This window comes from Cynocephalus volans, chromosome 1, assembly GCF_027409185.1.
Source record: "Cynocephalus volans isolate mCynVol1 chromosome 1, mCynVol1.pri, whole genome shotgun sequence".
NCBI classification, from domain to species: domain Eukaryota; kingdom Metazoa; phylum Chordata; class Mammalia; order Dermoptera; family Cynocephalidae; genus Cynocephalus; species Cynocephalus volans.
The window spans coordinates 145,938,569-145,954,297 of NC_084460.1; the positions used below are offsets into that span (position 1 = coordinate 145,938,569).

Below are 15,729 nucleotides of genomic sequence, written 5' to 3' on the forward strand. Positions count from 1 at the left end.
ACCTTCCTTGGATTGTATTCTTGGTTTTTCACCTAACCTAAGGCTTGAAATGTAGACAAGGAAAAACTAGTCAGCAGGACATAGCTGGGATGCTTTTTCAGATATTTTTATATTGACTTTATTGTAAAATTATGCTTAGTAATCATAACATTCTACTCCCAATAATTTAAATTCTAGCTTGAGAAGTCTATAGTCTCCAGCAGGATAACAAGTGATTATCACTGATATTAAACATCCAGGTTACAGGTATTCTTTTTACTCATTAAAGTTGACTCTTTCTCTAAGCTGTGTTTCTTCTTACTTAAATATGTCAGCATTTTCCCACTTTTTAGTTAAATATAGTTGTAATAAAGAAGTTCTTTGGATTAATATTGTTCATCAATGTAAAAACAACAATAACAATCAAACATTCCTTCTGTCATAGAATTTGAAATTCAAGTAGGGAATTTCACTTCGAGGGAGTGATACACTGGGGAAATTTTGGCCTATTTCATAGTCTTACCAATAGTACTTGCAATGGATGATTGAATTGTGTCCCCCAGAGTTCATATGTTAGAAGCTTAGTCCCCACTGTAACTGTTGAGAGTGGGAAATCTTATTATAGTAATTGAAAGGTTTATCCTTGAAGAGGTGATTAGATTATAGGACCATTCCATAGTGAATTGATTAAAACTATGGTCAGGAGTGTGGTTCTGAGAGATTTAAAAAGAGAGTACCATTTCTCTCATGTAAGACCCCTGGGTCACTGCTGCCTCCACCAAGACCCTCACCAGATGTGTTTCCTGGAATTTGGACTTCACAGCCTCAGAAACCATAAGCAATAAATTTCTTTTTCTTTATAAATTACCCAGTTCCAGGTGTTTTGTCATAAGCAACAGAAACAGACCAATACAGTACTTCATAATAATTCAAATTATAGGACTTAACATGATGGTGGGGTAGTTAAGAGCACAGGTTTTGGTAGAAGACAGCTTTCAGTTTCAAATTTTAATTTAACTTCTTACCAGTTGCATAAATTTGGGCAAATTGCTCAATTCCTTTAGGCTTCTGTTTTCTTACAGGTAAAATTAGGAAAATAATACTTGTCTCATTGGCTGTTGAAAGGTTTGAATGAAATAATACATGTAAAATACTGCATGTCATTTCAGGCACTTATTGGGGATCAATAAATGGCAGCTATTATTGTTGTTATTCACAAAAAATTAATGTAATAAATTTGCTATTCTTGGATGATTACATTAATACAGTATTTTAGCAATGATGGGAAAAGATTTTTATTATAATTATATATTTGGACATTTTTCCATAGAGATACATAGCAAAAGCAACCCATATTGTCCTTACAAAGACAGCAGTGAGATGGATTTCAGAAAGTCAAAATGAATTCAATGGTAGAACTGGTCAGAATGAGTAAGAGATTTGAAAGCCTATGTTACATGACATTGCAACATCTCATTCCCTTCATCTTCCATTTTGCTTTTCAATAAGTTGAAGTTATGGAATTAATGTGAGTTTTAACTAAGCCCTTGCATGTATATTTAAACATAATGGCATTCCAGTGGTGTTTGTCTCCTGACCACTGTTTTACTGATCTGAGACAACAAGCCAAAGATGCACAATTTTAAACTAACTGCTAAAATCATTTGTACATGGCTTTATTCTCTTCCAAGTTTTCATTAGTATCATATTATGATGCCAGGACTGGCAAACAATTAGGCTAATGCCATCCATTGAGACTCTGTGTTATAGCGTGAGTGATGACTTCTGCATAAAGGGACATATCTGAGCCACATTACAATTGTGGTAGAGCAAGGCATTTCATAGAAGTATTTAATTATAGCACCAAAACATTAACTGAAATTACTGCATGGATATTTACACGAACAGAATCTCATTTGAAGAAGCTATTAACAATTTGGGACAACTGGTTTTAAAATATCAGATCAAATTGGAATGTACTAAATTAACATCTTACTTTATTATCCTTGTATGAAACTTACTTTCATCTCCTGTTTCAAACTCAAACTTCTGACTGTAGCCACTGTATCCTGTTGCAGTCCTTACTCGGATATGAAATATGTACTTGGTGGCTGGCTTGAGACCTGTGATGATGACACTGGGGGCCTTGGACCTCGTGGAGGAATAGGTGAGCTGCTCATGCTCCTGGGGGACAGAAGAGAGAAGAAAGGAGATGAAGCAGAGAGACTCTACCTTTCCTAGAGACATTCCAAAGTTACATTGAAGAATTATGTTCTGAGTATCAAAAGTATTGATTAAAAAGAAGTAACATGGTTTTCTATAATTTAGCACTTAGTTGTTTATCATTGTGATGCTTATGATATGGCCCTGATTTGGAAATTTATTAAGAATGATGATTAATCTTATGTAAACTGCACTTGTACTGTTGGTGATTTAGATTTCTTATCCAACTCTAAGTTATGGTGGTGGTGTGAGAGCACATTTACACAGAATGGCAATTGCATCTTGAGCAAAATGGGCACATTAGATCAGACCACACCAGCAGAGTGCAAGGAGCAAAGGTGGGAGAATTCAAGTACCCGCTACTCACTTCTACCCGCAGGTAGTGCCAAAATGCCGGCGCTATCGGTGGGTAGACCTGTGGGTGAAAGGAAAAATAAATTAATTGCTTTTTAAAGTTTGAATTTTTTTTTATCCCAAAATCGATTGCTTTGATCTGTAACTCAGTGATTTTCCAATAGTAAAAACCAAAGTTGAGTTAACTTTAAGAAATAAAATGATGAAATTTTTCCCTTGAGGGAGAATCGACTTTCCCCTAAATACTGAAGTTTATTTGTAAATATGTACAAGTTACATAGTGATTGTGAAGTAGATTTAAAAATAATCTGCCCGTGAAGGAGCACTGAAGACATAGAAATGTACGAAAGACTTACCACACCTGCGGAATCAGAGGCAGGGCTGGAGGCTTGGTTCTCAGTTTCCTGCTTAACTGCCAAACTTCCTCACCTCACTAATAGGACATGGATTTCCCAGGGCATTTTGAATGATCTAGTCAGTCAGGATGTTTTAAGTGGGCTCGCTTGCCCACTACCTCAGAACAGGATAGTTTATTTTAACTGAGAGACCACAAAATACTGGTGGTGGGGACAAATTAAACTTAATACCATTTAAATACAGTGCTATTATCCAATAAATCTATAATGATATTTTAAAAGTGTAAAAAAATTGTATTTGTATGAACAACGCTTCTAAATGTCAAGCTAGGTCAACAAGTCCTTAAGTTAATTTCCACTATTCTCATCGTAAATCTATAGATAGAGATTCTCAGGGATGAAAGTGACTTTCAAGGTCACTAATTAAATCAACTGTTTGATGCTTAAATTCTATCTACAATATTCCCATCAAAATTTCATTTAGCATTTGCCTGAAAACCTCTGTTGTTTAGGAGACCTTCTAGGCTAGCAAACCAAGTTATAATAATCTAAACATATGAGGAACTTCCAAACTTCATTTATTTGCTGGTGATGCTTTAAGATTTAGAACTATGAAAATCATTTCCCTTAAGCTGTTTCTGAGAAAAAAATTTTTATCCTACTGATCATTTTTAAACTTTATGGCGTTATTTGTCATAACTTTATATGCTATATGGTTATTCTGTGTCTAGCTGAGGAATTGAATTTGCCAGCTATAGTCCAAATAATAAAACTATTTATTAAACATGAAGTACAAAGAAAAAAAAATTAGTTAACAGCAGCAATATTTTAAATGAAATAGACAAAATAGTAAAACTGCAACTTATATTTATCACTAGGTAATTTTGAGATTAGAAAGTAAATAAGTATTTATCCAGATAACATAAAATCCAAGGAAATAAAGTCTTATAAATAATTGATGTCTGTAATCATCTGCTATGGGTTGAAAGCAGAAGCTTGTTAATATCAGTGCTTTTGTATTTAGGAGGCTTAAAACCCAAATTATGGGGGGGGGGAATGTTTGTGGCATATTGGAAGAAATGATGTTGTGTCTGGTAGAAATTTGCAGGACATTTTGATTTTTCAATCTCATATACAAGAGGAGAACAGTTCATCTTTCACAGAATTTTCTGCAACCTAAGAGTTTTGGTGCATTTTGAGTGCTGTTTCACAATGTGAACTGATGACAGAGAGAAAAATTTTAAAGCATTAAAAAAAAATGTCATATTCCCAAAGACAGAAGACACGGATTTGAAAATTTCCTCTTAGAATGGCCCCATAATAATTACACATTATGTCTTTGTTGCTTCACCACAACATACTTAAATAGTAATTTCCTACTCAGTAAAGTTACAAGGAGTAAAGAACGCCTTTTGCAGGCAACTTTAAGCATTTCTGCTTTATGTACAAAAGTCTATCTGTACCTACATCCCTGAAATAAAAATCCACAGGTAGGAAGGTGCATAAATGGATCCTTAGCCTGAATCACTCATTACTAGGGTGAGGGCTACTGCCTTCATACTTGCCACTTGCTAGTCTGATGAGAAAGAAGGCTCAGAAAGCAGCAGTCATGAGAGTTTCTCTCACAGTACATAGCAGCCCTCTCTCCTCCTGGTGTTTTTAAGCTCTTTGGAAACCAGGTTAGCTTTTATCTGTGAGAAGCATAGGGTGCTATTGTTCTGGAATTTTGGCTTATTGCCTTTCTGCTGCCATATCAACTCCAATTCAAAGTAGCCAATTACAAGGCAGAGACCACTCTTTACCCCAGAGCCATCTATATCTCTATCCATCCTGGCTGACTGAATTTTGAACATGTTTAAATAGGGTATGTGAGCATATTTTTCTGGAGTTTGTGCCATGATGGAATTGCTAGTTGTGTGTCATGTACCTCTTCAACTTTGCTAGGTAGTGCATTCGATTGTTCAAAAAATTCTCTTAAATGTTTTTCATCTTTGCTGAATCTATGGTAAAATCCTTCTTCTCTCATAATATTACTTATTTTCGTATTTTCTTTTTTCATGGTCAAGCTTTCCAGACATTTGAACCAAGTTTTAGCCATGTTTCCCTTTAACATCTGCTCCTATAAATTATTATTTTATTATTAAATTATATTTTCTTTTTTCCTTCTACTTCTTTGTGTTAATTATGCTGTCTCCTATCTTCTTATGTTTTATGCTTAACTCATGATGAGCACATTGTTTCAAACATGTAATTTAAGTTTACAAATTTCATACTAAGTACTGCAGTAGTTATACTCCATGAGCTTTCATAAGTTGTATTATCAATCAGTTCTAAGTACTTACTAATTTCCAGAAAATACAATTTTTAAAATTCTTTTTGGAAGATCCAGGATTATCACTTTCACACTTTCATGGATCGAGACAGATTGTCAGGCAGTAAGTAACTGGCATATAGCCAAGCACACTGAACCGCGGACAGGACAGTGGATGCTCAGTGGCTGAGCGCACTGGCAGTCCTGTGCTCTAATGCTTGTTGGCTGCAAGTGAAAGAGGTTGTTGTACTGCTCCTGCTTGGATGAGCACAGAAAATACCACCAATTGTAGGGAAAAAACATTTAGTAACAATACACGTTAATATACTGTTATGTACATCACTTCCTAAAATAAAACATATGTACAGCTTCTATTTTATATATTCATATACACATTTAAAAAAATACTGTTGAGAACCAGATAGTGTGAACATAGGGCATCATCGAACAAGGCAGGTGTGGTTTACTTTCTAGAGATGTTGACCTTTACTTGTAGTTCTCTCCCATGGGAAGATCCTGGAGCTTATACTCAGGCACTTCTCCTTCCCCACTGCTGAGTATTAGGCTTTTCTGGGAGTTTAATTTTACTGTCATACTGAACCTTTCATTTACCTACAGTACCAAACTTAGCTTTATCTCTATCGGTGTCAACACTTCATAGTGACTAAAAGGGACAATTTTAGACTAGAGTCTGGACAGTGTTAGCATTCGCTCTGAAAACTATGACTTAGGGAAAAGAAATAGACTCAGGTGCCCAGTCCTTATGGCTGCATCTTTCTACATTCAGAGGTAACGACCTGTACCAATGGAAGGCATCATGTAGAGAATTCTGGGTTGAAACCCTCCTGTCTTGGACTTGATCTTGATACTGCTTCTGTTATATACCTTGGTAAATCACCTTTAAGACTTTGATTTACTCATATAGAAAGTTCATTTATTCTGCAGACATTCATTGAATTCTCACTATGTGTAAGGTTCTAGGGCACTCTAGTAGGTTTAGCTTACACAATCACCAAAGTTCTACCTGGCAATTAAATTCTATAATTATTTTTATCACAGAAATGCAGGTATTCTTTCTTCTGCAATGAATTTTCATCTCCCTCTCTTAGGTTTACCATTCTCACTGATGGGAATAGATTCAATAGAACAGCATAATGGCAATCTTTTAGCTGGTATACTTTCTCTTAAAGTCTTTGGGTCTAGTGGGATTTCTGAAAAGTGTCATCTCTTCATTTTTTAATTTTAAATTAATTGGATTACATATGATCAAAAATTTTGTTGTAGACTTTTTTTCTACATATATGGTAGTCCTATCCTTTTCCATGGTCTCAGTTACCTGTGGTCAACCGCAGTCCAAAAGCACTAAATGAAAAATTCTAGAAATAAACAATTCTTAAATTCTAAATTGTGTATTGTTCTGAGTAGTGTGATGAGATCTTGTGCCACCTGCTCTGTCCTAACAGCGTCACGAATCATCTCTTTGTCCAGTGTATCTATATTGTATACAATCCCTGGTGGTAGTCACTTAATAGACATTTGGTTATCAGATGGACTGTTGAGGTATCACAGTACTTGTGGTCAAGTAACCTTTATTTTACTTAAAAATGCCCCCAAGGAACAAGAGTAATGATGCTGGCATATTGCTATAATTGTCCTATTTTATTACTGTTGTTAATCTCTTACTGTGTCTAATTTATAAATTAAACTTTATCTAGGCATGTAAGTATAGGAAAAAACATAGTATTTTTGGACATGGTATTCTCCGTGATTTCAGGCATCCACTGGGGGTATTGGAACATATCCTCCGAGGATCAGAGGAGACTACTGAAGATCTAATGGTACAACAGCAATCATAACCACCATGATTTATGTAGTGCTTCCCAACTTAAAAGGTGTTTTCACAAACATTCTTTATATAATGCTCATAATAATCTTTTGAAGTAAGAAGAACTGGTAATATTTGTATCCCCATTTAGCATATGATGAAACTGGTCCAGAAAGAATAAGCAAACCACCAAAGCAAGTCACACAAATAGTCAGTGGCTTCATCCAAGTTGTGCTCTGTTCACTATACCCTAGTTAAGCAGGTACGTCCAGACCAGACATGCCTATAGATTAGACATTGAGCCAAAGTCATTTTCTCCACTTTATGTTCTTGATCATCTAGACACTAGGAGAGACTTTAAATTTAACACAGCCTATGAACCACATAGTTATGATTTGTTGGCTAACAATGAGAATACTTTTATATAGTTACTCAATTGGCAGAAATAATGAACATCGCAGGTTTTAACTGGATATTTCAAAGATGAAATTATTTTCTGACTAAGGTCAACACATACATACTGCCATACATGGGCTTTTATTTTATTTTATTTTTTGATATTATGTCATATAGATAGCTTCTAGGTAATACAGGAGACTCATAACTCATTCAATCTTGCATGGAATATACAACATATTCTTGATCAGGCCTGGGAACAGAATTTGTTTGGTAAAGTCCAGGAGATTCTTTTAGAGGTTTTGTTGTATGAACGTAACTGCTCGGCTCCAAGTTATAACTATCAAGAATAGGTAAAAGTGCTATTAATATTTAGCACTCTACTGCCAAAACCATTGTTTTCCTTTTTCTCTTTCTTTTTAACAATGTTCTAATTAAGGCTATGATAAAACTCTGGTTCTACTGGTTAGAAGACTGAAGCTGTAGATTGCTTGAGAAAACAAAACAATATTAAAAGTGGGTATTAATGGTTCTGCTAGGAGTCATCTAAGTCATTTTTTATGTCTTTTCTCTCTCTCTCTCTCTCTCACACACACACACACACACACACACACAGTCATCAAACACTACATGATAGAGGGCTGTGGAGATGTCTCCACAATAATCCTCTCAAAAGTAAACAAACTAAAACCACATTCAGAACATGATTTATTATCTGCAGAAGGATATTTTTCCTGAAACGAATTAAGTATTGTATGGCCTAGAAACAAAGTTTGAAAGGTTATCAAAGAATCTTGTTGCATAACTAGGGTATTAGCAAATCTAAAAGTATTTAACTTGAATAAAAGAAAGATATTTCACATGACTTTAGGAAAAGCAAAGATTGAGTGCTAGAGCTGGTCAATGTTTAACAATTACTTCTCAACGGAGAGACACAGTTAACCTAATGGACTTCATTTTACTGGTCACTACAAGAATGAATCCCACCTGGGGCAGGTACTCATTATACCCTGGCTGAAAGATTTCTTAAATTTATTCATCTTTTCTTTAATGCTGAAATCTTCTGATTACTAATGTGGATTTACACAGTGCTGTAGAAGCATGCATAAATATATTTGTTCCTGGAAAGGGAAGGCTTCCCTAATTTAATACATGAACATTCTGGTTGGTTCTTCAGTCTCATTTTGGATTTAATTACAATGAATCAATCCTTCAGACAGTTGGCAACTCGGTGCATTCCATTTCCAACATTTGCAAAACAGAGTAGCACAATGAGTTGTGTGAGCCCAGGAACTGAAGTTATAGCATTTCTGTAAAACAGGCATAATCAAAAAAGAGCTTATGGTCCTAAAAGTCATCCATTTACATTCTTGTATCAATTGTCTTGATTAATCTTATCTAAGTGTTAATCTACTTCTTTTTTAAAGATCTTTGGAGAAAATTTTATTCTACCCTAGCCAACTCATAAGGCATACAGAAAAGGTTCTTTCTAACACTTAAATAAAATAACTATCTTACTAAAATTTAAAAACAAGTTTTTAAAAATATATTTGGAAAATGTCTCTTCTAAAAATTAAACTATAATAAACCATCATTTCTCTCTACCAATCAGGATTGTTTACTTAAAAATTTCTAAAGAATCAACTAAAAAAATTTAGAACTAATTAAGAGAAGTCAGTTAGCCCACATACAACCGTCAGTAGTTTTCCTATACTCTAGCATTGACCAGTTAAAATTATGTTTTAAAATATTCCATTCACCACAGCCACAGAAACTTTATAATACATAAGTATATTATTAAAAAAATGTATAAGACCTATTTGATTAAATCTATAGCATAGCATTTTACTGTAGGAACCAAAAAAGAAAATTTCTTATTTTTCTTGTTTTACTGCAATGCTAAGATCTTTAGTAAGATATTGCAGAGTAGCAGTATAAGCAGGAACCTCATTTTGCTTTTTTCTTTAGTGGAACAGCTTCTAATTGTGTCACTGTTAAGTATAATTATGTCTGAATTAGGTTTTTGGGCAGATATCCAGTTGAGGACTTTTGTTCCTTTTTCTTACACTTGAGAAAGAAAAGTAGCTCAGGGAAATCTAATGAATGTGAAATATGCTAAACTTATAAGGCTCAGAGGGAGATGTGAGCATGGGACTTTAGTCATGTCTCCTTCACCCATGTCTGGGATAACTGGTTAAAAGGTATGTTTTGGCAATAATATCCAGATAGCTGCCATTACCAAAGGCTATAAATTACCCAGATACTATCACAAGTTGTACAATGTAACTCTCACTCTTTCTTTGTAGTAAGGTTCTTGGAATTTATGGTGTAAAGATATGCACAGCCAAACACTAGCCTATGTTGTTTTAGTGAGCCAATGTAAATTCTTGGAAAACAGCAATGGAACTATCCCCTTAACTTTTCCTCTTTTCTTTAAAAGTTTATAACTGCTGCCAGACAGAGCACATATTAAGGACAAATTGAATCTGTGTTTCTTTGGCTGCAGTCCTCAACCTTGGCCCAAATAAACTCCTTGCTCTCTATATTTTTGCCCCAGTTTCTTTTTTGAGGTAGATGCCCTGATGTTTTGTTCATTTGTATTTTGATTTTAAAGTATAAAATGGATTCCAGGCCTTATGATACAATTATCTACTGCCAAGTTAATTGTATGTTTTTTTGCCTTAATGTAGTATATACTTAAGAAGAACTATCCTTGCATTCCTAAGATAAATCCTACCTGTTAATACTTGCTCATAATATAGTATTGAAATTTTATTGCAATTTTGGATTCAATTTGATAATATTTCAGCTAGAAATTTTAAACCTTTGTTTATAAGTGATCTTGGCCTATAGTTTTCTTATGTTTTTTTCTTTTTTATATTATCAATCTCTAGTCATGATATTTGGGTTATGCTATATTTAGATAATGTATTGAAAAACATTCAGTTTTTTAATGTTCTGGAATAATTGACACAATATGGGAGTTATCTGTTTCTTGAAAACCTAATTGAAGTGGACCATTTTGGTGGCAGATATTTGACTACCTTTCAAAATTATTTTAGAGGGGGGGAGGGAGAAGGGAGGGAGGTTTTGGTGATGGGGAGCAATAATCAGCTACAATGTATATCGACAAAATAAAATTTAAAAAAAAAATTATTTTATCCTATATTCATAGCTTCTTATTAAGTTTTGGTAATTACTAGAAAATCACTGTTTGTTTTATATTTATTGACATAAATATATCTAGTCTTATCCTGTCATTCTCTTCCATAAATAAATAACATTTTCCTCCTCTTATTCATGGGCAAGCTTGCTTATTTGATCAGTCTATTTAAAACACTGGCTTTTATATTTTAAATTAAATATACTTGATTCTATTTCATTAATCTTTGATTCTACACCTGTTCATTCCTTTTACCTACTTTGTTTTTCCGCATTGGTCATATTTCACAGTTTTGGATACATGTGTATCTCAATGTCTTTCCTTTTTAAAGAGTTTACAGTTTAAGTCTATTATGCTTTAATATATATTATTTATTTAAGATAACATTTATTTTTAAGTGAATATATTTGGGGGTGGCATGGGGAGTTTATTTTCTGAAAATTCTCTGATTTTGTTACATAATTTTCAAAGGATGATTTCTGCTATAGGGAATTTGTTGAAATTTTTTGTCTTAATGCACGGGCAATATGTGTGTGTGAATGCTTTGTAAGTGAAAATAATGGGTAAATTTTTAGAATTTTAGAAGCAATATGCTATATCCACTTAATTAAAATGTTTAAAAATTCTCTATTAGTTATAATCTGTGAGATGTTTTATAATCCTCCAGTATGACTGTATATTTCTCAATTTTGCCTTATATTTCAGACAGATTAAAATTATGCAAAGATGTATAAGACCGACATTTTAATATTATAAAGACATTATAAAGTAAGAAAATCTAGATATCTTAAATAAAATAATCTCTACATTCTTTAATTCTAACTTCATTTAGCACTTAAATTGATACCAGCTGGTCTCCTCCTCTAGTTATTTCACTCTGTGTCAGTATGAATCCCACAAAAGACTGCAATTTCCTCAAAAATGTCGTCTATATTTTCCTAAAGCGAAACAATGAGAAAAAAAAAGTGCTGGATGCATAGTGAGTTTTTAATGTCTATTAATTGATATCTACAAAGGAATACCTCAACCATTTCACACAGGGTGTATCTGGTGCAGCTCTGATCACATATTACTGGGAACAGAACTAATGAATTTGCTGCTGCAATCTATGGGGAAACATTGGGACAGCTTCCGGCTCACACCTATTCTGTGACCAGATCTAAGTACACCCCACCAGCAAGGGGAGATGTGTCTGGCCAATTGTCCCAGAGATAACAGCAAGCTAGAATGATTACAGATTTCTTTTCCTAGGTGATTGAATCCATTATAAGGAGCTACAGAGACAGAAACTGCATTGAAGTTGAATAACCTCAGCTTTCCTGGTTCCTGCTTTTCTGAGGCTGGGATGTTCCACTGTGCCATAGATTCTGCATATTGACATCCTTACATCTTAGTCACAATTGGGTTCTGATGCTGGCGACTAAGACAGTTGCTTTATTTTCTCACATTCGTTAAAATGCACAAGAGTGGGTTTCTAATTTGGGGAGAGAAGGTGTTAAGAGTTTGTTAGTAGGGTGGTGTAAGCTGATGGGTAGGGTGTTCTGAAATGTTTTCCTTAGGTAAAAATTAGTCACTGCTATAACAAAATTACAAAATATGCATAAGTAAGAAAAATGCAGTAGTAGTTATTCCAAGTACACAAGTACTTTCTGACTGCACTTCTGGAGAAGTATCATTTAGGATACCATACGTATAATTTACTACAATCAACTCTTGATTATCCTTAGTAATCCAAACTAGGAAATAACCCCAAATTACTCTGAAATATATTTATGACTCATATATTCATTCCAATGCATATCTTGCTTCACCTCAAATGAAGATTAAATACATTCTCTGAACATTAAATATTGAGCAATATTGCAAATGGCATAGAAGCACACCTGATGGTAGAGGAATATTGATCTGGAATTAAACATTCATATTTGATTTTCACAAAACACATAACTTATATGTAGATAATTAACTGCTTGAAATAGTGGTTCCATTTACTTTTCAGGGAGATGGCCTAATTTTTATGCTGTGACCTTTAGAAAATACTGGTGCTAGGATAAGACCAATAGAGTCCGAGTTGTAGTCAGTTCATCTGTGAAAGTTGGGATGGCTATACTACCAAAGGGTCAGGCTTGTTGTAAAGATAAAGCAAAATAACATGTAAAACCGTTTTCAGCTTCCAGTAGATGTGTAATATAGCATTATTTCTTTCTTTTAGAAACAGTTATCCACAAGTAGTGCATTTAATCCAGGGCACTGATAGCCTTGTGCCTTAAGGTAATCCTGCTGATGCTTTGAGAGGTCTTTTTAAAAATGTTGTATGTGTCTTGCTTGCCTGTTTACCTTCATACTCTCACTGCTTAAGACAGTGTGTCCAGAATATTGCAGTCTCTCATTACATATTATCCAAATGATTGAAGAAATTAATGAATTATTTGCTCTAAAGTACCTTTTGAATTCTTAGATATTGTTATATTAATTTAAAATTGTTTCTATAAATTAACAACAATTTAAATGAGAGACGAGAAAAATTGTTTTTGCTGGTTATAGTACTTCCATAATTAAAATGCAATATTTTGTCAGTATAGCCAGCTTGTTTTCTTAGAATATTGTGGAGAATATCCAAAATTTTACTTGCCAAAAAATATTTTACAAAACAGTATGTTTAAGAAAACACTATGATTTGTGCTGAAATATCTTTTAATACATAATCTTAATATTTATTCGGTTTTAACTTTCCCATCCATCTTCATGTAACCTACCCTTGTATATATGAGATATACATTTTTCTTCGTGCTCTACTACTTTATAGATATTTATAATGGTGTTAAAGTAAAAATGAAATGCTTAAAGCTTGATACTTTTCCCTGAAGAAAGTGACTTCATTCCAAAATTCCTTAATGATATTTCTTAAAAGTATATGATAGACAAATAACAACTTTAAATTTGTCATTCATCTTTAAAATTTTTGATAATTTACAACATTTTAAAGTCATGTAAATTTGGTGATAAGAATAATGATATACACATAGAAAAAGTAGAAAATATAAATAGCAGAGAAGAAAACATTTAAAGAATTTATATTTATTTGAGTATTGAGGATAGATAAAATTATTTTTTACTAAAAGGGGGAAATAAAAAGGAAAAACCACATTTATTATAAGACTATTTGAGGGTTACACTGAGTTTAAAAGAAGAGTTTACAAATTCCTACTAATGTCAGTAGTTGAGGTCAAATAGTAAAATAACTACATAAATGCTAGATAAAAACCTCTTTACTATAAAAATTAGCCTAAGTTAGTAATAAATGCCACAGAAGAAAAAAACCCACTATCTTTGGGAACATTAATACACATATGTTGATTTTTTCAAATATAAATGATATTCCAAATGTCAAACTGAACATTTTTAAGGTTAAATCATTATAGTAACATGGCATAATGAAATGGCATAAAACTAGGGAGGCAACACATACATGGTCCTTTGATTATACCTAACTGTGGGATGTGATTAAAAAAAACAAAGGTGGAGGAATTTTTTTTTTAAATGTAAATGATGGGTATGTTAATTTGCTTCACTATAGTAACCGTTTACTATCTATATGTATCCCATAATATCATGTTGTATCTTAATTATATACAATCAAATTCATTTTTAAAAAACATAGAGAGTTAAATTCTTTCACAATAGTGCTAATTGAATTACAGGATAGGTTAGATAAACAAAAGATAGCAGAGTACAAAATAAAAACAAAATCTTCAAAAATAAAATTACCAGAGCATAAATGTGGGTGGACTTAGCCTCCGACTCTGTCTCTTGGTTGCTAGATTTTCTGAATTAAATAATAAGGAATGCAAGGTGGGTAAAATTTCACTAGAGTGAGAATGCCAGTAGAATATGAGAAAATATTTTGTAGATAAGTCTCTACCGAAATATAGCATCATCTGTGAATATAGGTAAAGTCAGATTTGTCTAAATGATCTACAAAACATCGTGATACTTCTTACATTGAATAGAAAAGAGAAATTAATTGAAACATACGAGTATGAGAATTCCTTAGCTTTATTTAGAACAGGGTAAAAAACACTTTCTGATGATAAATATCTTTTATTTATCTTACCTATCCTGTAATCATTATTTTTTATTTTTATCTTTCCCATTTAAATGTATTTTGTCACTATGGTGGCACTTTAATTTTTTAAAAATTTGTTTATGAGTCTGAAGTGTTATCTGACGACAGATACATTTGTTTTGTTCAAAACTAAAACAAAAATGTCTGCTTTATATTGATCTACAAAGCTATAGAGAATAAATTAAGTTTTAAGTAATGCAATCCCTCCTCCCCAAAAGAGAGATTTTAAACCTTCTTTGTAAGTGATGAGGTCTTGACTTGAAAAGTGTCCTATCATGCTCTAAATAACCCAATATTTTCAGGTAATGATCTAACTCAGTTATTGATTTTGAAATTCCATAGGGGATATCAAATGTGCCTGAAATGAATGCCTCAAGATTTATAATAAGTAAAATAAAGATGAACCTAACTGGGAGCTGAATATCTCATCACTGGGAGATAGTAAGGACTGTAATACTAATAAATAGATTGCAGTAATTGAGCAATTCCTGTAGACTACACCTCCCCACACGAGAGTTTTCTGGCTCCAACATGAGTGTTTAAAACCAAACAAACATTTAAGTATATAAATGACTGCAGATAGTTTTAAATGCAAGGAGAGGAATTCATGCAAAACAAGATCATTTTCCAGAAATTTTATTTTAATCTGTATTATTATCAAACAGTGAATATATTTATTTACTCATATATATAAAATGGTTTTGAAAGCAAATTGGAAGGAAAGAAAATTACCTTTGATGAAGCAATAAATTACATTTAGGGTAAAAGATAACTTCACCACAGTGAAGAGGTCTCTATTCTGCAGAGGTCACAAATGTTGCCCATATTAAATATTCACATAGTTTGTACTTGGGGTTGAGGGTGCTATTTATGGATGCTTTTTATTCAGATATGCAGAAATATTCTTATTTTCAAATTTGGATAATTCAATCTGTATAATTTTATTTTACTTGGTATAAATAAATACATTGGCACAACCCAATGTACAGTCCAGAT

The 15,729-nt window shown here is 33.1% G+C and overlaps 1 protein-coding gene across 1 annotated transcript in view; it reads right to left on the minus strand.

The window, feature by feature from the left end:
• EPHA6 (EPH receptor A6) overlaps positions 1 to 15,729 on the minus strand; it is an 839,959-nt gene that overhangs the window by 277,145 nt on the left and 547,085 nt on the right. The window contains exon 7 of the mRNA XM_063078754.1: positions 2,001 to 2,163. Within this exon, the coding sequence (XP_062934824.1) occupies positions 2,001 to 2,163 (163 nt within the window). The remainder of the gene's footprint in view (positions 1 to 2,000; positions 2,164 to 15,729) is intronic.